Source organism: Galeopterus variegatus, unplaced genomic scaffold, assembly GCF_000696425.1.
Source record: "Galeopterus variegatus unplaced genomic scaffold, G_variegatus-3.0.2 Scaffold2261, whole genome shotgun sequence".
Taxonomy (NCBI): Eukaryota; Metazoa; Chordata; class Mammalia; order Dermoptera; family Cynocephalidae; genus Galeopterus; species Galeopterus variegatus.
The window spans coordinates 32202-54615 of record NW_007728372.1 but is presented as its reverse complement, the minus strand read 5'-3'; the positions used below and the strand labels follow the sequence as shown (position 1 = coordinate 54615).

Sequence of the window (22414 nt, the reverse complement as noted above, 5' to 3'; positions counted from 1 at the left end):
GGGAGGAAGGGGCTGTGCACACATGGGGCAATGACAGGGACCCAGCGTGGAGTATGGGAGCCCAAGTAGGGAGAGGAGGGCACCATGCAGGAGGGCCGTGGTGGTGATGGCCCAGTGTAGGGTATATAGCCAGACTGGATGGGCAAGTGGTGATGGCCTGGTGTACAGTATGGAGCCAGAGTGGATCCGTGCAGGGCACCCACAAGGAGGGGAGGCAAGGACAGGAAGTTGGCTACATGTACACAGAGGACTGATGAAATAAGTGGACATGCTGAGGATAATGGGAGCCAGGTTTCTCAGTGTCAGAGAAGGCTGCTGCAAGTGTGAAAGGGAGAAAACCATGATGAACCCTGCAGTATTAGACTGGAATTGGATGTGTCAGTGTGAAATCATGGTTTTCAATATACACAGATAGTTACAGAAGTACATATGGTTGTAAATGTGTGTTTCTGTGTGCATGTGCATACACTCACACTGCCTAGCTCTGATCACTCAGGGTCGGAAGCAACAAAAACAGCAGTGGGCACACCCAGAACCTTCTAAGTGCCACTTGCCACTCAAAAGCACCTTGGAGAAATGGTTGACTCTAGAGCCAAGTTACAGAAAGTGCAAGATGACTATGTGGTATTGAGTGCCGGCAAGTAAGAAGGGATCAAAGAATTGGGACACGTCAAAGGGACACAATAGCCTGTCTGAAGGGACTTCTGCTAAACAAATCTGGGATAAGTAGAGCATCGACATAAATAATTATAACAACATATTATAACTACTGAAGAAAGTAGGAACCCATGAATCCACATGATATAAACAGATGAATAATTTTGATGTTTGATGAAGAACAGTATATTCAGTATATTTACTATTCTCAAAGTACTAGGTAAATAACCGTCGAAATACTTAATTATGAAGGGAAAAAGAGTAATTTCACAGTGGAGAAGCCAGATAGGCACCACCTTAGTCATGTGACCACAGTGACCATCACCAGTAATGGAACAAAAGGAAATCGCATGCCCCGTGACAGGACTCAACAAGGACACAGCACCACTCGTGTGCTATTCCTGCCAAAGATGCACATGATTAGACCTGAATTTAATCATGAGGGGGAATCAGACAAACCCAAACTGAAAGACATTTTACAAAGTAACTAGCCTGTCCCCTTCAACAGTGTCCAGGTCATGAGAGTCAAAGAAAGACTGAGGAATGTTCCAGACTGAAGTAGACTCAAGAGACATACAGGACAACTAAACATAACATCTGATCCTGAACTGGATCCTTCTACTACGAAGGATGTTATAGGGAGAAATGGCAGACCACAAATGGGGTCTGCAGGTTACCTGGTAGTAATGGACCAGTGCTAATCCTGACCTTGATGGCTGGATCGTGTTCATGGAGAATACCCTTCTTTGCAAAACATACGCCCCAAAGTAATCAAAGGGTGATGGGCATAATGCTAGCAACTACCCACAAATGGTTGAGAAAAAAAGTTCTTTGTACTGTTTTTACAACTTCTTTGTAAATCTGAAATGTTTCAAAGTAAGATTTCTAAACCGCTTCTTACCTTCTTCATCATCGCCCCACTCTTTCTCATCGTCCTCGTCTGCTTTGCTTTTGTCTGCATCTCTGGTCTTTTTCTTCTTTTTCAATGCTTTCTTCTCAGCCCGGGCCTTCTTCCGTTGTTCAGCCTTTTCTTCTTCTTGCTGCAGAAGGGCTGCTTCCTTCTCTGCAGCCTAGAAAATTGGGAATATGGTCATCACTGGATGTAGCAGTTACATTAACCGTACTGACTTGTGATAAGAGATAAAAAGGGCGAGAGAATGGAAATTCATTTCCCAAATGATAGAAGAGACCACAAGAAAGAAGAGAAGATGCTCACAACATTCCCAATACTGGGGCTTAGTCAGACCTCTTAGCATTCTGAATCCCAAGTCTACAGTATGTTTAGCAATATCCTCAACCACATTCACTAAAAGGGAGTAAAAAAATCCATAAAACTGGGACCCTAAGTAAGTCGGGGTGTTCATGTTCCACTCACTAAGCTAAGTGAAACTCTTTTTTATTCTTTTTCATCTATTCCAGTAAATTTTAGGGCTCAAATTCACCCACTAAATGAAAATGGTTGGGGCCAAAGTTTTAAACCAGTCTGAAAAGATCATGCAACAAAGGTTTAAATATTGATTCAAATATTTTATAATTAATATTTTCTGGGTAAAACACACTTCTTAGGAAGACCTAAAAGGTTTGACAAAAAATATCCATACCAAACAGAACGAAAATAGCCACCAGAGGTTCCGAAGACTTCAAATAAACATCATTACCTTCATTCTCTGCTCATTCACACGAGCTAAACGAGTTTCAGTTTTCTGAACAGCTATATCCCAATCTTCTAAAGTACCTTAATAGAAAGAGAAGCAAAACTTTCACTCTTTACATTTTCCAAAGATATAATAAAAAATTTTCTTATTTTCTCTACACCTCCAAAAGAAATCTCTCCTATCAGAAATAAGAAATGGAGAATCAACTCCCCATTTTAAGAAAATTTAAAATGTAGGCTTGCAGTTTAGAATTCAAATAGCCTTTCTAAATGTGTTTGAAATGTCCCTTCTCTCAGAAAAAAGACCTGAAAACCAGAATATGATCTATTATGGGCTCTCAATGCCAAAGACTATAAAAACATTTTAATGCAAAAGGTAACGGGACATTTATATTAAGACTTAAGAATTTTTGGGCCGGCCCGGTGGCGCACTGCTACAGTGCGCCGCTTAGGAGCGCGACGGCACTCCCGCCGAGGGTTCGGATCCCACATACAGACCGGTTCCCGCTCACTGGCTGAGCGAGGTGCGGGCGCAACACCGAGGGTTGCGATCCCGTTGCCGGTTCCGGTCCGGTACGGGCGCGACACTGAGGGTTGCGATCCGTTGCCAGACACGAAAAAAAAAAAAAAAGAAAAAAGACTTAAGAATTTTAAGAGCTACTTAAATGTTAAGCTATTTTTTCTTATTTTGTTGTTGTTTAGGTGTTTGATTCCCATTTGTGAGGGGTTCACACCCAAAATCCAGACCAGTGCCCATGGATAAATGCACACTGTTTCCGTACTAGTTCTATTTCTACAGCTTTACACTGAAGGCTCTGAAATTCCACCAGGGATGCCCACATAACCAAAGAGCACACTGAGCTGCTTGCCTCTCTGATTTTCTTCACTGCGCAGACACTGTGCTAGAGCAGTGGTTCTCAACTGGTGGGAGTGCAGGTGGGGGTCAGTGTGAGTCTTTCCCACCAAAGGACATTTGGCAATGCTGGAGACATGTTTGGTTGGGGCAGGGAGGGTCAATACTGGCATCCAGTAGGTAGAGGCCAGAGCTGTGCTAAATGTCATATGATACACAGTCCCTACCACAAAGAATCATGAGACCCCCTGTGCTGGAACTACCTCACAGTGAGGCCTCCTGGTAGAAGAGCTGCAGGAGGACTCACTGTCACTGATGAGCATGCAGGACAGTCTAATCATCGAATGCCACTTCAGGAGTGGTCTGTCCTCACAGACAGTAATCAGATGCTCCTACTTGCAACCAAATGGCAAATGGGTCAGACTCCAAGCCAGAAGCACAGAGCTGAGGGTCCTACCTTCTGTCCTCTCCATGGTGAGCAACACTTCACAGACATGCTCTGGGTAGTCACTGGTGCACTGGACGGCCCGGTGCAGAGCCTTCCGGCAGTGCTGGGTGTCACCATGTGCCCTAGGGCAGAAAACAAAGAGTTGCTGCCACCAGAACACAAAGTGGAAGGCGCATGAATGGAGGGGCTGTCTTTTCACAGGCAGAAGCTCTCCAACGACTCTGGCTTCTGAGGAGACCCCAGCTTTCAGAACTCCCACAATGTTTTCTCCTTCTTCCAAGAGTCTCTACAATCACAAGGGAAGGCTTTGTCTAAACCACTCGATCCCTTAGCCAGGTAGGTGCTACTGAGAAATGCACCCAGGACAGGGGTCTGCACCCAGGTTTTCTGTCTTTACAGCACTGGCGTGTACAACATGTTGGGGGTCAGGCGGTGGGGATGGGCCAACAACTATGTGACTTGATAAAGCCCCCAGAGAAACTCTACTCAAGGGGGAAATCACTAATTTCTCAGGGACTGTCAAATTTCATGACTAGAGGCAAATCTTTTTGTACTGACATGGAAAGTTATACTGCTAATCACAACAGGTATAAAACAATTCTATTAATCTGTGGTTACTAGAGGCAGGAAAGGGGAGGGGAGAAGGGGAATAGTAAGAGGCTGGTTAATGGACATAAAATTACAGCTAGATAGGAAAAATAAGCCCTGTTGTTGTGTAGTCAACCCAGGAATCTATAACTAACAATGATTTACTGCATGTTATCAAACAACTAGAAGAGATCAAATGCACACATCACAAAGAAATGATTAAGCTCTGCAATGGTGAATGTGCTAATTACCCTGAATAGACCGAATACGGTATACAAATATAGAAATGTAACCCCATATAAATATGTACAATCAATGTTTAAATAAAAATTTTTATTTTAGGGCCGGCCCGTGGCTCACTCGGGAGAGTGTGGTGCTGATAACACCAAGGCCAAGGGTTCGGATCCCATATAGGGATGGCCGGTTCGCTCACTGGCTGAGCGTGGTGCTGACAACACCAAGTCAAGGGTTAAGATCCCCTTACCGGTCATCTTTAAAAAAAAAAAAAAAAAAATTTTTTTTTTTATTTTAAAAAGTCACAGCAGTTATGAAACAGTGTGTTCTCACTTTTGTTTTTAAAAACTTGTAAATATATATAAATATTGTAAGTACCTATTAGGATACTCAGAAAAAACTCAAGAGCAGTGGTTGTCAAAGTACGATTCGTGTACCCCTAAGGGTCTCCGAGACCCTCTCAGGAGGTTTGCAAAGTCAAAACTCCTTTCCTAATAATACTAAAATATTATTGAACTTTTTAAATGTGTTGACATTTGCAAGGACAATGCAAAAGCAATGGTGGCCCTTAGCACGACCAAAGCAGTGCACATCTTTTTAGTCTTCTGCATGATGAAATAGGAAGTACATACAAAGCACTTCTTCCGCATGCCCAAGTACAACGGCTGTTGCACGTTATTGAAGAGAAATGTATGTTATTGTTTGAGTTACAAAATGAACTAGTCACTGTTTCATGGAACACCATTTTTATTTGAAAGAACAGGTGAGTGACAAACTATGGTTACTAAGACCTGGGTATTTGGCAGACATTTTCAAACATTAATGAAGTGAGTCTGCCACTTCAAGGAAAACCACTGACATTATTTGTTGCAAGTGATAAAATTCAAGCTTTCAAGTGAAAACTTAGAATTTTGGAAAACCTGTATCTGCCACTGTGAGTTTGACAGCATCCTACTTAAAAGACTTTTCTACTAAGATTATTGCAGATTTGAGCAAATATGATTTTTTTTTTTTTTTTTTACTATGGAATGAACTGTGTCAACACCTGGAAATGCTGCATGACTTAGTGAATCAGGATTTTCCAAATGAACTACGAATGTTGTCAAAGAATTATGGCACCGTGTAAAAAGTAAAAACTCCATTCAAAGTGTAAAACAGACAAATGGATATTAACATAAGAGAACAGGAAAAATTCATTAATGTGGCTTCAGATTCCACGCTGTAACTGACGTTTAAGAAACTATCGCTTGTTGAGTTTTGCTGTGGTTTGAAAGAAGAACATCTACAATTATCTGAAAAGACTATTAAAATATCCCTTTCTTTTCTAACCTCTTATCTGTGGGAAGCCAAGTTTTCTTCATACTCTTCAATGAAAGCAACACATCACAACAGACTGAATGTAGAAGCAGACATGAGAATTCAGCTCTCTTCCATTAAGCCAGACTAAAGATATTTGCAAAAATATAAAACCATGCCATCTTTTCTCACTAAATTATTTTGGGGTTTGGAAAATATAGTCATTTTTCCACAACCTATGCTATTTATGTTAAATGTAATTAATTTATTGTGATTTTTAAATGAATAAAAATATTTTTCAATTCCTCAGTTTTATTTTCTAATATGATAAATATTAATAGATATAATCCACAAAAACAAAAGCTGTTTGGGCTCTTCAAATTGTAAGAGTATAAGGGGTCCTGAGATCAAAAAGAACCACTGATCTAGAGGAATATTCAACAAACTTTAATTGCGGTTATCTCTGGGGGTGGGATTATAAGAAACTGGCACTTTCTATCACACATTTTTGTAAATGTTCTCTTTTCGTTTGAATATGCATTATTTTTTAAGTAGGAGAAAAAGTATTCAAAAAAGATAAAAGATAGTGTACAAATATATTTATTGATGTACAATGTTCAAGATATATTAAGTAAAAAAGCTGGTCATATTCTTTATATCTTCCCTATGTTATAAATATTTTGTCATATATGTTATTTAATTCAAATAGTTTTAAAGATTACTTATAACATGTACAGTATAATTGCATTTTCATTAAAAAAAATTTTAAGCATAAAAGCCTCTAAGAATATACCCCAAAACGTTAACCAACAGCAGTTATGTCTAGGTCAGTGATTCCAAGTAATTTCAGTTTTCTCTTTGCTTTTTAGTATTTTCTATAAAAGCAAATATAACAAAAAATAAATAGCTCCAAAAGTCAAATGAAACATTCATGTCCAAATATCAAAACAAAACAAAACAAAAAACGTATAGTCATAAGAGTCCCAGGCACAAAATACTATGTTTGGTTCTCCAGCCCTACCCAATAAAAATGCATCCACTCATGAATGAGACAGAATGAAGGAAGGTAGCCCAGTTCTAAGGAACAAGCCCAGGCTGGCAGGAGTGAGCCAGGACTGAAGACAGGTGTATACCTGACAAACCCACCTCCCTCCCCACCTCCAGGTCGGTTACCTTTCCAGGTTGTAATACTCAAGCCACATGTTGGCATACTTGGCGTTTCCTTTGGTCATGATGCTATCCCAGAGTTCTCGAGCTTTCTGCATGTTATTGCACAGTCGAGCCTAAAATGCATTAGCAGGCTCAGACAGGAAAGGACCCAAACCTTATGACATCAACACCCAACACAAAACACACTTCAAAGAGACATGCAAAAAAAGCCCCTGTTGGTGTAACATAAATCCTTGGACATTCCCCACACCTCCCTCCAGTGGTAACAAGCCCAGCCCAAACACTTCAGCCTTTCAGCAGTGACAAGCCTCAAATTGTCTGCCTACCCTTCTTATGAACAGAGGGCAGCAGCCCACACACTCACTCAACAGTACTAGATAGTCTTTATCAAGCTTAAATCCAAGTGTTTGAGAGGCAATGGAGAGAAAGATAAACTTATTTAGCACTAAATGCCAGCTCTGCTGCTTGCAAACTGACTTGGGCAGATTACTTAACCTCTCTGAGCCTCAGTTTCCTCATCTGTAAAATGGTCACAATACAAACACCCCATAAGAGACTACCTGACAAATGTTAATTTCTTCGATCTAACTCTCCCACAAAGGATAAATCATGATTAGAATTTTACAATTCTATTAGCTGAGCAAGGGTGGGTCCCATGTCTTACTCACTTGATGTCCCTTGCCCAGTAATGACATTCAACTTATTCTATCCTCTAATTATTTGTCAAATTGTCTATCTCCTATCCTAGATTAAAGTAAAGCCTTACTAGCACAGGGACGTATCTTTCTGACTCCCCCAGCACTTAGCTGAGTGCCAGCAGAAATGCACGCTCGGTATGTATTCATGACTGAAGCAAGGAGTGCGGCATGGAAGAAGTTAGCAAGCAAAGCCCTGGCATTCAGGCATTTGTTGCTCAACTTCTAGCTTGGAGCTAATATTTTCACCAAGACGGAAACAAATGTACATCAAGTTAGGTAAATAACACAAATCCTTGCAAAGCCTAGACCATTACCTGGGATTCTGACTCAATTTTAATGAATGTTTAATAGGACACTGTTAAACAAAGGTCCTTCAAAGGCGGATGAAACTGAAAAGATTTGTCAAAAGCATTTACCTCGATCCTAGCCCAGTTTTGCATGATCATGCAGCTTGGATCTCCACTCTCATTGAAACCTTCAAGAATGGAATTAGTCAAAATTAGAAAGTAATTCAGACACACACAGCCTTTGACTGAAAAGAACAGGAAATACAACTGGGTAAAGCAGTAGGTTAGGGCTATACTTACGCTCTTCAACCTCCTGCTTCAGATACTCCAAAGCACGAGTGAATGTGGACCTCAATTCTTCAAGCTCTTTACTGGAGTCTGTTGGAAATTGCAAAAAAAGACTTTATAAAACCACAGAGCATGTCTTTTTTTAAAAAAAATCCTACAGCAAACTGCCTGGAAACCCATTATCTACCTGGCATCGTGCAGATGACACAGAAATAAAATTGCCAGTGCCTGTCCTCATCACATAGTGGGGGAGAAAGAAAACCAAAACCGAGTACAGGGGGCCGGCCCGTGGCTCACTCAGGAGAGTGCGGTGCTGATAACACCAAGGCCCCGGGTTCGGATCCCATATAGGGATGGCCAGTTTGCTCACTGGCTGAGCGTGGTGCTGACAACACCAAGTCAAGGGTTAAGATCCCCTTACCGGTCATCTTTTAAAAAAAAAAAAAAAAAAGCTGACAAAATCGAGTACAGGATGAACAGCACAATGACAAAGCTGAACACAGGGTGCAGTGTGTGGGACCACAGTGGAGGGGGGTCTCCCGCAGCCAGGGTGACACAAACTACAGCAGAGTAACTGCAGGCTGCCTGTGTGGGGTAACAGCTGACATGCACATGCAAGTACAAGTTAGGCTTTTTCTGGGGGAAGCAGGGCAAGGAGGGCAGAGGATCCTGCAAGGGTTCAAAGACTTAAAAGAAACACGATAGTCTTATTTAACGAACTCTTTAGGATATATAAAGGAGAGAGAAGGGAGATGTGTGAGATGAGATTAAAGAAGCTGACAGACACCAGCATAAAATAAGAACCATTACTCTCTTCCTTCATAGTCCACGGCATTACTTGCTAAAGATATAAATTGCTAAAATTTCTAGGGGGGAAAGTTACCAGTGGCTGGTCTACATCATTTGCCCAATCACAATGTATTTGGGGAACTTGGCCATCCCACCAAAAAATGGTATAAGAAAAAGTTCAGTTCTGAGATGAAACACATGTACTTAAATACCTTGTTTGAAATCAACCCTTCTCCTCAGATAATCAAGGTACGCCTGCCAAATCTCCACATAATCAGTGGCCTGGATGAAGCCAGCATTCAAAGCTTTCTCAAAGGTTCCTAGAATTGGAGAAAGAGTCAGGATTTGTTGCTAACTCAAAAAGAAGCTAATATAAAATTATCAAACTCTATTGACTATATAACACTATATGACTTTAAAAAAATAATAATAGAATGCAATGAAGTGAAGTGGGCTAGAGAGAAATGTTCAAAAGAGAAGCTACTACAGCACTGCACAAACTGTGTTCCAGAAAGGATTCACTCCACAAGATGCCCTGCAGTGAGAGCAACAGGTAAACTAACTTTGGAGAAAAGACTACAGCTTCTTAGAAAATCACAATATATATTAGCATGTTTAAAAGGCCTAAGAAGCCAAAAATGCAACCAGTTTATCTCCCGCTTAGAGCCCTTTAGGCATTAATCCTCAATATCCCAAAGAAAACCCTGGGAAATGCTGATTTAATGGCTTTATCACAGCTCTGTATTTCACACTTGGGACAAAAAGCTTAGAAATCTTCCCACAAAAACATCCGCACCAGAAATCACTCGATGATCAACTCCATGTCTCTCCATGGCCAAGAGGTAGCGACTCCATAGGGCAACTGTCCAGGGACAGTTTCTAACAGCACGGTTATGTACGGATAAAACCAAATCCTTTACTTTCAGCTGCCGGTCCTATGATAAAGAATTCCAGAATTAGAACGTAAAATATTATTGGTAAGATTTCACCATCAATAAGATATTGCCAGCACAACCAACCGACAACAGAAGTTTCCTTTAAAATGTCTCTTGTGGGGGCCGGCCCGGTGGCGCACTGGATAGTGCGCCGCCTGGGAAGCGCGGCGGGGCTCCCGCCCGAGGGTTCGGATCCCACATACGGACCGGTTCCCGCTCACTGGCTGAGCGAGGCGCGGGAGCGACACTGAGGGTTGCGATCCGTTGCCGGACACGGAAAAAGACAAAAAAAAAAAAAAAAAGTCTCTTGTGACCTGGTTTCTTCAATAAAGAAATCACTAAGGGGAGTGGAGAAGTGAGGTGGAGGGGGAACCTATAGATTAAAATAGGCTTAAGAGACATCAACCAATTCTAAACGTATGGACCTCATTTCAGTCCTTCTATACATAAAAGGGTCTTTTATACATTCATACTGAATACTTTTTATATGTACATACTGACATACTTACCAGTGAAATATGATTTCTAGATTTGCTTCAAAATAACACAGAAGGGGGAAGTGGGTGAGGACATAAGTGAAACTGACTAGAGCCATAACTGGTGATAACTGTTGAAGCTGGGTGATGGCTACATGAAGTCTCTTTATGTTCAGACTTTTTCCATAATAAAAAGTTAAAATAAAAAATCAATCTGTTAGGGCTGGCCCGTGGCTCACTTGGGAGTGTGGTACTAATGACACAAAGGCCACGGGTTCAGATCCCTATATAGGGATGGCCAGTTAGCTCACTTGGGAGAGCGTGGTGCTGACAACACCAAGTCAAGGGTTAAGATCCCCTTACTGGTCATCTTTAAAAAAAAAAAATTCAATCTGTTATCAAATCCTCAATAGTAAGACAATAAGCAAGTTTTTTTTTTTTTTTTTTTCAGTTAGTGATCAGTTTAAAATAACTTAAAGTACTAGGAGAACTTCCTAAGCGAGACGGCAAAGAGGAAAAAAGGAGGAAGAAGGGAAAGCGAGAGAAAGTAGGAAGGGGCAGCATGCAACTAACCTCTGGCATTGTTATTATTTCCTTTAAATAGATTCTAAAAGTTAGTAAGAAAAAAATAAAATCAAAACAGTTATCTTACTAGGTACTGACTGTAACGGATCCACAAGTCTGGGACAAGGCAGTTCTCAACCAGGGCACGCTCGAAGATCAACTGAATGCGGGCGGGATCGCCAATTTTCATCTCAAACTCAATATATGCTTGGTATTCTGCTAGCCTTGGTGCCTCTGCTTGCAACTGAAGCACAGGAAAATAGCATTGAAGTTGAATTCAGTTACTTGGCACTGTCAGGAAGCACAACACATCTTCAAATAAAATAAATTCTGTTAAGACTGGCTACACCGAAGTAAGAATCACCTAATCCTCACTTTCAGAACTATTCCACAACTGGATCTACAATCTGATGAGCAGAACAAGACCTCCTGTCTGATCTAAAGTGCTTCTTCATGGCAATAGACAGGTCCATAAGCCCTTTTCTAAATCCATTCCTAGACTATAGGGAATTTAAATTGCCCATCAATCAAGAACTGAATGAAAGAGCAATACCTATGCTAATGACCACTGCTAACCACCCTTCCAAAACACAAGTCACTTTTCTTGGCCTACCAAGTGGAGTGAACGCAACCAAACAAGAAAAACCTAGTGCCCTGTGATATTTCAGGTTTATCATTCCCAATACCAGTTCCTGCAAGAGCACAGACACATGCAGAAGACAGAGGAGGCTGTGCTGAATGTTTACTGATACGAAGGCACACAATCAAATTCTTTTTAAACAAAATCCTCTTTTTCAACTTGTCTTCTCTTCAGCCACACTCTGCTGATGGCCAGAACAAAACTGAACTGGTTGAGGACGTCATCCACTAGGCTTTCCAAAAAACAGGCACACACAAATCACTTACGTGTGAAAAAGAAAGGGAGAGGGAGCCTGCACAGGCCAACAAGAGAGCACACATGCTCTGTGAATAGAAAGACGATGTTTTAGAACCTGAGTTTCCAGTCATGACAGTGAATTAGTTACCCAGACACTGTGCCACTGAAAATGACTAAAACTTCTGAGTTAAATATATTTTGAAAAATCTTCTTAAAAATCAACAAACTGGCAAAGAAACAAGAAATACTAAGAACAAAATCTAAGTGAAAGTTGGTAAGCTAAGTAAAGGTTAAGCTTTTGCTGGCTTAACACAGATCAAGAATTTGATCTTCACAACAATCCTACGAGGCAGGTCTCATTACTACCCCCACCCTACATTTGGGGAAACTGAGACACAGGGAGGTAAGTGCTAGCCCAGAGTAAGAGACCTAGTAAGTGGCAGAGCTAGAATTCAAACTAGAGGCAGCCTTACTCTCAAAGTCTGTGCTCATACTCACTATGCCAAGAGAGATCCCAAAAAACCTCAGGACCCTACCCGGACCTACTGTAATGAAATTACAGGACAATCAGACCAAACCAATGTGATCTTAAAATTAGTCAGAGAAAAAAAAAAACAATGATTACCTTGGAAGAAGCAAGAGTAAGACAAACAGCTGACTTCTCAATGGCAACAATAGAAGCCAGGAGACAGAAAGATACATTCAACTGCTGAGAGAATCTGTCGGTCTAGAATTTTATATCCTAAAAAAGTAACTTTCAAGAGGAGAGCAAAGACCTTTTAAAACAGAAAATCTGTTACCAGCAAATCTCCAATACAGGAGACTCTAAAGAGTTTACTTCAAGCAAAAGAAAAGTGATTCCAGGTGAAAAATCCTAGATACAGGAAGAAGGGAAGAGCAAAGAAAGCAGCAGGAAATGCATATAATAAATGTAAACAAACTGTGATAGAATGCAGTATTAACAGTGATGTCTGGTGGGACAAACAAAAAGACAGATAAACATAAGAAAACCAGAGCAGAAGGCTGAGGTGTAGTAAATGAAGTTAAAAGAATTCTAACAAGAAAGGAAAAAAAATGCCATTTATAAATAGTATTGTCAACACAGAAAATCCAAAAGATCCTATAAATTATTAATAAGAATTTAGCAAGTTTGATAGAAAATTAATATAAAATACCAGTTATATTTTATATACCAGGAACACCCAGAAAATACAATCTATAAAAAGATACCATTCATGCAAACATCAAAAACGACTTAGAAATACATCTAAAAAGTACATGTTCAAGACATTGGATAAATTTATAAAAATATTATAAAGCTCTACAGAAAAACAAGGCGTAAACAGAGACCTATACTATGTTCATAGGTTGGAAGACTCGATATTTTAAAGACATAAATTCTTCCCCAAATTGCTCTCAGACACAATGCAATTCCGATAAAAAAAACTCAACAGTGTTTTTTTTTTAGATAAAACTTGAAAAACTGATTCTAAATTTGATGGGAGCACTAAAGGCTAAAGAAAGTCAAGCCCCTCTTGCAAAGGAACAAAGTGGACTGGACTCATCATATCCAAGGTCAAAACATATCATGAAACTATCATCATAACAACAGTGTAAATCAGAATAAGAGCCACACATAAATTGACAGCTCATCTATGACAGATGTAGCACAGCACAGCAGTGAGGGGAGGAGGGAATTATCAAAGTAAGTGCTACGACAACAGCTTCTCCATATGGAGAAGTGACCCTGCATCATGCCACACACAAAAATCAATTCCAGGTGGATGAAGACCTAAAAGTGAAAGTAAAAACTATAAAATTTTTAGAAGAAAAAGAGCTAAATATATTAAAGACCTCAGAGTAAGGGAGATTTCTTAAATAAGCACAACAAAAGTACAAACCATAAGAGAAAGAATTTTAATCTAATTGGATGTAACATTAAGAACTGTTCATCAAAAGACTCCATTTAAAAAAATTAAAAGACAAGCAACATACTAGGGGTAAATCTGCAATACAGAGAACCAAAAATAAGTAAGAACCAGGACTCCCACAAATCAATTAGAAAAAAAGACAAACCAAAGGAAAAATAGGTCAGACTTTAACAGGAACTTCACATAAAAGAAAATTCAAATGGTCAATAAACATGAAAAGATGCTCAACATCACTAGTAATCGGGTAAATCCATATTAAAACTACAATTTCAAACTCATCAGACTGGCTAAAATTTAAGCATGTCAATATCCAAGATTGGCGGGGGCAATGAGAACTCTCAGATACTACTGGCAGGAGTACAAACTGATGACATGAAAAACACTTTAGCATTATCCTACGATCCAGCAATTTCATTCCTAATTATATATTCTAGAAAAACTTTCTTTCATGTGTACCAAGAGATATACACAGGAATGTTTACAGCAATTCTGCTCCTAGCAAAAAACTGGAAATGACCCAACTATCCAACAACCTGGGTAAATAAATTGTGGTGTACACACATAACTTCATAGCAGTGAAAACAAATGCAGTGTAACTGCACTGATCAACATGAATAAAACCCAAAAACATGTTGAAAGAAAAGAAAATATACAGTACAATTCCATTATATAGAAGTTCAAAAAACAAACAAAATTAAACAACACATTAATTAAGGATACGTTAAAGGTTGTAAAACTATAAAGAAAAGCAAGGGAATGATTATCACAAAAGTCAGGAAAGTGATTACCTCTCGGGAGAGGGAGGAGGAGGCAATCGGAGAGGGGCACATAGGAGACTTCTAAGGTACTGGCAATGTTCTATTTCTTAACCTGGGTGGTGGGTACATGGATGTTCACTTTATTATTAGTATGTAAACTGTATGTATACATTTATATACTCTATATATTTCACAATAAAACAAATATTAAGATATTGTTTAACTTGCAACTATTGTTCAGGGAAATGTTTGCAGAGAGAAGGTTACTATAAAAGAAGCCAACACTTACCAGTGCTTCTTCATAGGGTTTATATTTCTCCAACTGCTGTAGTGCTTTGTTATAGTTCTGAATTACCGATTCTGGTATTGGGTCTTCTGACCATTCTTCATACTCTGCAAATGTGGCCTCCATATCTATTGAAAGATGGATTCAGCCCCGTGGGTCTCACCATTGGGTTTTATCAACCCAAACATATAATAAGCCATGAGACTCAGGTGCCACTGGCCCCTCCCGCATCTGTGGCCATGGCAGCTCTTACTGATCAAATTCTTCTGCTAAGCCCAGACCTGGCCTTAGAATCTGTCTCAAAATGATGTCCCAGGCAACCCTACCAGCTGATTAATCAGAGTCAATGAAACTATCAGCAACGCTTTAACAACATGCACCTACTGCTTCCTATGTTCTAGCACTTCACACAACTCATTAGATCCTCACAACTCTACCAGGTAGACTCTATTGTGATCCTCATTTTGCAGTTGAGGAAATCGAAGCAGAAGGTTAAGTCATTTGTCTACAGTTAAAGTGAGAGCAGCACTTTGAACCCAGGCAGTGTGGCTCAAGTTCACACTCTGATCACTACGCTAGGCTGTCTCAAGTTAGTATGTGAGAAGAAATTGACAAATCAGCTCGATTTGAGCCTTTTCTGCATATCACTGCACAATTCAATTGGAGAGCAACATTGTAATTTGTCAAAACAAACCCAAATTAACCATGAAGTAAAAAGAGAAATAACACCTGGGCTCAAGTAAAGCTGTCCAGAGGTTCTGTGTGTGTGCAATGCATAACCACGTCTAGGAGACAAACAAGGTGGCAGTGCCACACTCCTCCCAGGCTCTAAAAAAATCCTTCCAGTGCTACACATGCTCACAGCTCCAGAGCCACACATGCTCACAGCTCCAGAGCCACACAGGCCTGGTTTGCCAAAATATACTGACCCAAAAAGGAGCCTCTTTACCAAAACCCAAAAAATTTGGATATGAATAATTCCAATCAACTATTTTTGAACCAAATCACCCCCACAAAGGAATGATATAAGCCCACATAAAATTGCCACTCTTATGAAACAGGTTACTCCTGGAAAGAAAATGCTTGTAATGGAACTCTTATTCAATAAAGTCTCTCCAGAAAATACAGGGTGTCAGTTTGCCTGTTCCTTTCAGAGACCCTATGTCTGCCTTTCCAATGATGCCTTCAAGTAGGAAAGAGATCTCAACTGAGAGTCAGAGAGTATGGCTTCTAGCCCTGCCTCTGACCCTTCCAACCCCCTTGAGCATTGACAATTTAAGATATGTTTTTCCCAAGGACTTCGTCCAGAGTGACACTGTCCAATGAGAATAAGAACACCAGCCCTACTTGCCTCATAGGATGCTGAAAATTGTCTAATTATATGACATACCCCGAAGCATTTTAAAAACCACAAAGGGCAGCCTGTTGACATGTCAGTTTCTCTTACCGTACAGTGGGATCGCCAGCTGTCGCCGGAAGAGACTGTGGACTTTCTCAAGCTGTGAATCAAAGGTTTGTTCCCGGTCAAAAGGGGAAAGGAAGCCAGCTATGGGCTAAAGAAGCAAATTAGTAGTAAATGACAAACTCTGGTTCTTCCTACTTCAAAAAATATTTCAACAAACTTTCAGTTCCAATTTAAAAAACTTACACAACCTCATATATACATGAGGTGTCAGGCCAAATGCTGGAAAGGGTACAAAAATGTTATCTCTGCCCCTAAGTGTTTATGACGACGGGGAGAGCAAAAAGCAATAAGAAATGTATCCAAATGACTACAGTGAGGCTGAACATAAGAATCATGAAAGTGAAGTATCATAAGTATGAACGTAGCGCTATCGTGTAGCCTGCTTCACACTGGTCTTTAAGGGTGAGCTGTTGTTATGGAAGGAGGAAATCAGGAAAGACTAGAGGAGCTGGCATCTGGAATGTATCTCCAGGCTCCCCAGAGGTAGCAAGAGAAGGAAACTGACTCCTGGTTAAAGGAATAGCATGAGTAAAAGTACAGCAGCAAGAAAGTGCAAGAATGTTCAGGGGACCGTGGGAACAGAGTCCATGAAGGGATTATGTCTGACACTAGAGTGAGCCACAAATGTCAAACAAAAGCATTAGTCCTGATGCCTTATTCAGGGTAAGTTGAAGGCACCACTGAAGATTTTTGAACAGGGATGTAATCGAGAAGTGACTGGGGCTACTTTAATAACAATGATGTACTTATTAGAAGGCTCCACTATGAGTCAACAAGAACTTTCTGTGCACATACATAACCATAGTGGAGAGGGGACACTACCGTAAAATTTTATAAATCATAGTCTAAAGAACGCAATCAAGACAGGCTCAGATTTCCTCTCTGTTTCAATTGGATTTTTTTTTTTTTTTTTTTTAGTACCATGGTTATTCTTGTACATTCACCACGTAACTAAAGAAACCATGCAACTAAAGCAGTCGTACTTTTTAATAGCAGAAAAAAATTGTGGTCACCTGCTTCTACCCCCAACAAATCATACTTGCTGTTCCACAAAGACTACTGATCTTATTTATTTTACTGCTCACCCACTAAGGGATTAGTAAAGCCCATTTGGTTAATTCTGTTAACTCTAAGACTCAGACTTATCTTGGACAGCTGTTCCAAAATAATACTTCCAAGAAGCCTTATAAAGACTGCCCCTGCCCATTCAGAGGCAAGCAGGGGGTCACTCACCCGAGCAGCTTCCACAATCGCACTTTCAAACTCTCGGTAAGCCTCCCAGATGGCGAGTCCTTTGGTCATATGTAAACCGACGGACGAGAGAGCCCTTTCAAACACAGAGCGAACTTTCTCAAGGCCACCTTTCTGACCAATCCCACCAACTGAGTACTGGCCATACTCAAGCCAAATGTTAGGACCTGAAAATAAGACGTATTCTATTAGTTCAGGATATAAAACATCCAAATATCAAAACTGATGTATAACAAAAGAATGCATAACAAGACAACTTTATTGGTGCTCACCAAAAAAGTGCTCATTCATGCAAAAAAGCTAAGAGCATCATCAACAAGCACCCCAATTTACCTGTACTAATACTGTAGCCTGAAAAGAAATATCTTAAACAATGTTCCTACTAAATACACTAATTGAGATTTTATTGCATAAACAGTATATGCCAAGTGGTGATATGTAATAAGATCATGATTATAAAGTTTATTTATTAAAACTGAAGGAACCCAGTAATGGATTTCCATACAAATAGTTATGAATCTAGCGAACCTTCCCAAAGATTTCAAAGTCTAGAATTTTTTGACTTGAATCTTGATTCATTTCTAAGCCTTCTTGTAGAAGTTAAAGAACAAAGTTAAAAGCACTAATCCTGTTACTAAAAATCTATATTGTAAATCTCTACTTTTAATGATATTTAAGCAAAGAGACCTGTTCACCTATTTCTTTCACTTTCTTTTTTAATCTTTTTATTCACTCCTGAGGCTTTAAGACCAGACTAATGAGTTAAAACTCTACAAATGCACCAATTTTCCCTGTACCCACTTTGCCTATTAAGTCACTTTTCAGCAATCTGAAAGATCTAGAGACCTATACACTAACCTTTTAATATAAAAATACTAAAAAATAAAAAAGCCAATTTGAGAACTACTGCCTAAGTTTTCCTGAGGCTTACTTGCTTTTTCATTGAGAAACCCATTGCAAAGAACTTAGGCAAAGTCTGTTAGCTACTCTGTTTTCCCTTACCAACACAGAGCTGCCATATGGGGCTGTAAAATAGAAGTAGAAATGACCTAGCTTCTGGATCTGAGGTTCGTATCTATGTGAGTCTACTTCTGGGCTCTCTCTTCTGTTCCACTTATCTACTGGTCTATTTTTCACCAATAACCGCACTGTTTCGATTACTGTAGCTCTCTAGTAAGTCTTTAAGTAAGGTAGTGTCAGTCCTCCGACTTTGTTCTTCTCCTTCAATATTGAATTGGCTGTTCTGGGTCTTTTGCCTCTGGATATAAACTTTAGAATCAGTTTATCGATATCTATAAAATAAACTGCTGGAATTTTGATTAGCATTGCAATGAATGTATAGAACAAGTTGGGAAGAATTGACATCTTGACAATATTGAGTCTTCCTATCCATGAACATGGAATCTTTCCCCATTTATTTAGTTCGTCTTTGATTTCTTTCATCAGAGTTTTGTACTTTTCCTCATACAAATCTTATACATATTTTGTTAGATTTATACCCAAGTATTTCATTTTTGGGGTGCTTATATAAATGGTAATGTGTTTTTAATTTCAATTTTCACTTGTCCTTTGCTGGTATATAAGAAAGCAACTGACTCAACTGTGTCTCTTATACAACATGTATCTATGCACACCTTTGCTATGACGACTTATTGGTTCCAGGAGTTTTTTTGATTCTTTTGGATTTTCTACATAGATAAACATGCCATCTGTGAACAAAGACAGTTTTACTTCTTCCTTCCCAATCTGCACACCTTTATTTCCTTTTCCTATCTTATTGAGTTATCTTATCTAAGACTGCCAGTATAATGTTGAAAAGCTGTGGTGAAAGGGGACATCCTTGTCTTGTTCCTGAACAAACAGTATTTAAACTTAGGAAACCCAAAGGTCCAGAGTCCATAGTGACTATAAAAGACAAACAAAAGAATGTGACACAAGATGCCAGGCTCCAAAATAGGCACACAGCCTCTGCATGAGGCTCTTCCTCTGAAAACCAAGAAAACTAATTTTCAAAATCTTCAAAGAGTCAAAGGGCCATGGCCATAACCTATTAATGGCCCAGAAAGACCTCTCGGACAGTCTGAAAATCACTCCTGAGACCATGCTGAGAAATAGAGGTCTATGCCTGGCATTTTCAAATGTCCACAACACAGCTAAAAACTAAGAAGCAGGCAAAAGTGGCTTCTGAACATCTGAAACAAGTGACACAATTTCCATGCACTCTATCTCCTGAAAATAACACGTGAGTCCCTCAGGCCCTCGTTCAAAACTACTTATGACGCATAATCTAAGCTTGGTTATCTGTCTTCCTGACCCACAGCAGACCTGAAGGCTGGTGGAAAGGGAAGGCACACTGATATCAGCACTAGTGACAGTGAAGGCCTGACAGCAGAGACAATGCAAAACCATAAAGGACCAAAAAACATTACAGTCTAAGGAGGGCCACAGATCCTCAAGCGAAAGATAACTGGTGCTGTTAACGATGACAGAGATATCATGAAACGGATAACAGCATCATCAGAAAACACAGGAACATTACGCACTGCTAACTCTTTCAGTGATTCTAAAAGATGACCCATGGGTAGCATCAGAGCAGGGACACAAATATAGCTTTTAAAAACACATTTAACATAATTTTATATTTGTAAAATGCCTATTATTTTCATTACCCGGATTATAAAGAATAGAAAATTGTAAATTCTTCTTGGTTGGAAAGGTACACAAAAAATTCTCTACCTCAGGACAGTCTACCTTTTAAGTATCAATGCTTCTCACAAAGGGAAATGCCCACAGTGGGATATCAGGATAATCAGAAAAGGGAAGACGATGATTAAAAAGGGGGAAACTTTTAAATGCTTTTTTTACAGCATTTTGTCCACAGCATTGTCTGATGTGGTCCTCAATGCACATAGAGAAAATATTTAAGACAATTATATTGTGAACAGGGGAAGGTAAAGCAGCGGTGGTTACACGAATCTACACGTTATAAAATGTAACGGAACTATACACACACATTGTACCAAGGTCAATTTCTTGGTTTTGATTTTGTACCACAGTTATAAACTACTGAGGGGAAACTGGGTGAAGTGAGTACACAGGATTTGTCTGTACTATTTTTGCAACTTCTTATGAATCCATACTTATTTCAAAAAAAAAAAAATTTTTTAACATTTTAATATTTTTTAAAAAGTATTCTGTCCAAAACCTCTAACAACATATTTGATGTGTAAAAAGGTAACCTTTAATTACCTGGAAACACTATTTAAGTTCTCACTGCCAGACAAATGCTAGTTATGAGTATATTCATTCCCCTACTACAAATATTTCTTCCTCTTTTATTTTAAAACCAAATTTCTCAACTGAGGACTGAAGAATTTGACTGAACGTAAATCTTTCTCTCTTTTTTTGTTTTTTTTTGTTGATGGCCAGCACAGAGATCCAAACCCTTGACCTTGGTGTTACCAGCACCACACTCTAACCAAGTGAGCCAACCAGCCAGCCCTGAACTTAAATCTTTCTAATTGCTAAACAAATGCTCTCTTTTCTGGGAAGCAACATCTCACGACACAATCCACGACAGCAAAGACTGATCCAGATGACATCACCAGACCCCCTGAAAAAGCCCCCGGGAACTTACAAATGTAGTCCTTCACAGCTTTCTCAAAGAGGTCATACACGTGCTCGCGGTCCAGGCCATCCAGGGCCATGCTGATCTCGTCATGTAGCCACTCCAGCCAGAGCTCTATGAGACAAGAGCACCTCGGGCATTACCATCTCCCTCACCAAAAGTCAAGCTGAAAGAGGGGACTTTACCAAGAGTCATCAGCACACAAACATTTCATCTGTCTCACACAACCTGGCATCGTGCACAGAAATTTAGTTCTTAAAACAAGCCTCCACTTCATCTAGAAAATGGAGATACTACTAGTTTCTAGCTCCTAAGGTTCTGGTGAGGATTTTAAAAGGTAATTAAATAATGTGCTTTAGCACACGTCAGGTGCGCTGTAGAAAGAGCTCTTTTCTTTTACTAAACAAAACAGATGAAAATTCCTACTGCAGAAACAAGAAAGGCAAAAGGTTGGTATCTGTTGAAGCTGAGTGACAGGTACATAAGTGTTTATTAAACATTTGAAACTTTCTAAACTAAAAGTTAAAGCAAATTAAAATAACTTTTTAAAAAGCTATCATCTGAGACAAAGGAAAACTAAAAGAATATCACTAGCAGACCTACCCCTTGAAGAACAGCTAAAGTAGGTCTTCAAACAGAAAGGAAACGATAAAAGAAAGAATCTTGGAGCATCTTGAAAAAGAAGAATAAAGTTGGAGAAATAAGTCTACCTGATACTAAAAGCTACTATGTAGCTACAATCATCAAAACTGGCTGAAACACACAGAGATCAACAGAAGAAAAAAGAAGCCAGTAACAGACCCACACAAATATGCCCAAATAATTTTTGACAAAGATGCAAAAGCTGTTCAATGGAGGAAAAAGGGCCTCATTTCAACAAATGATGCTGAAGCAACTTGATATCGTAGGCAAAAAATAAACCTTGATGTAAACCTCACACCTTATACAAAAATTAGCTCAAATGGATCACAGATTTAAATGTAAAACATAAAACTATAAAATGTTTAGAAAAACACACAGGAGAAAATCTTCAGGATCCAAGGCTACACAAAGAGATCCTAGATTTGATACCAAAAGTATGATCCGTGAAAGGAAAAACTGATAAATTAGACCTCATCAAAATTAATTTTTGCTCTACAAAAGGCCCTGTTAAGAGGATGAAAAGACAAGCTACAGCCTGGAAAAATATATTTGCAAGCCACACATCCAACAAAGCACTAATATCTAAAAGATTTAATTCCAAACTCAACAGTAAATAACAATCTAATAAAATGGGAAAAG

At 39.4% G+C, this 22414-nt stretch overlaps 1 protein-coding gene across 1 annotated transcript in view; it reads right to left on the bottom strand.

Annotated features, from left to right (window-relative positions):
• SART3 (squamous cell carcinoma antigen recognized by T cells 3) overlaps positions 1 to 22414 on the bottom strand; it is a 34868-nt gene that overhangs the window by 5622 nt on the left and 6832 nt on the right. Inside the window, exons 2-14 of the mRNA XM_008581095.1 lie at positions 21143 to 21264; positions 17488 to 17672; positions 16237 to 16288; positions 14793 to 14917; positions 11026 to 11181; positions 9759 to 9897; positions 9175 to 9282; positions 8186 to 8263; positions 8015 to 8073; positions 6904 to 7013; positions 3622 to 3734; positions 2316 to 2392; positions 1559 to 1727 (exon numbers count right to left, since the gene is read on the bottom strand). Of these exons, the coding sequence (XP_008579317.1) occupies positions 1559 to 1727; positions 2316 to 2392; positions 3622 to 3734; positions 6904 to 7013; positions 8015 to 8073; positions 8186 to 8263; positions 9175 to 9282; positions 9759 to 9897; positions 11026 to 11181; positions 14793 to 14917; positions 16237 to 16288; positions 17488 to 17672; positions 21143 to 21264 (1493 nt within the window). The remainder of the gene's footprint in view (positions 1 to 1558; positions 1728 to 2315; positions 2393 to 3621; positions 3735 to 6903; positions 7014 to 8014; positions 8074 to 8185; positions 8264 to 9174; positions 9283 to 9758; positions 9898 to 11025; positions 11182 to 14792; positions 14918 to 16236; positions 16289 to 17487; positions 17673 to 21142; positions 21265 to 22414) is intronic.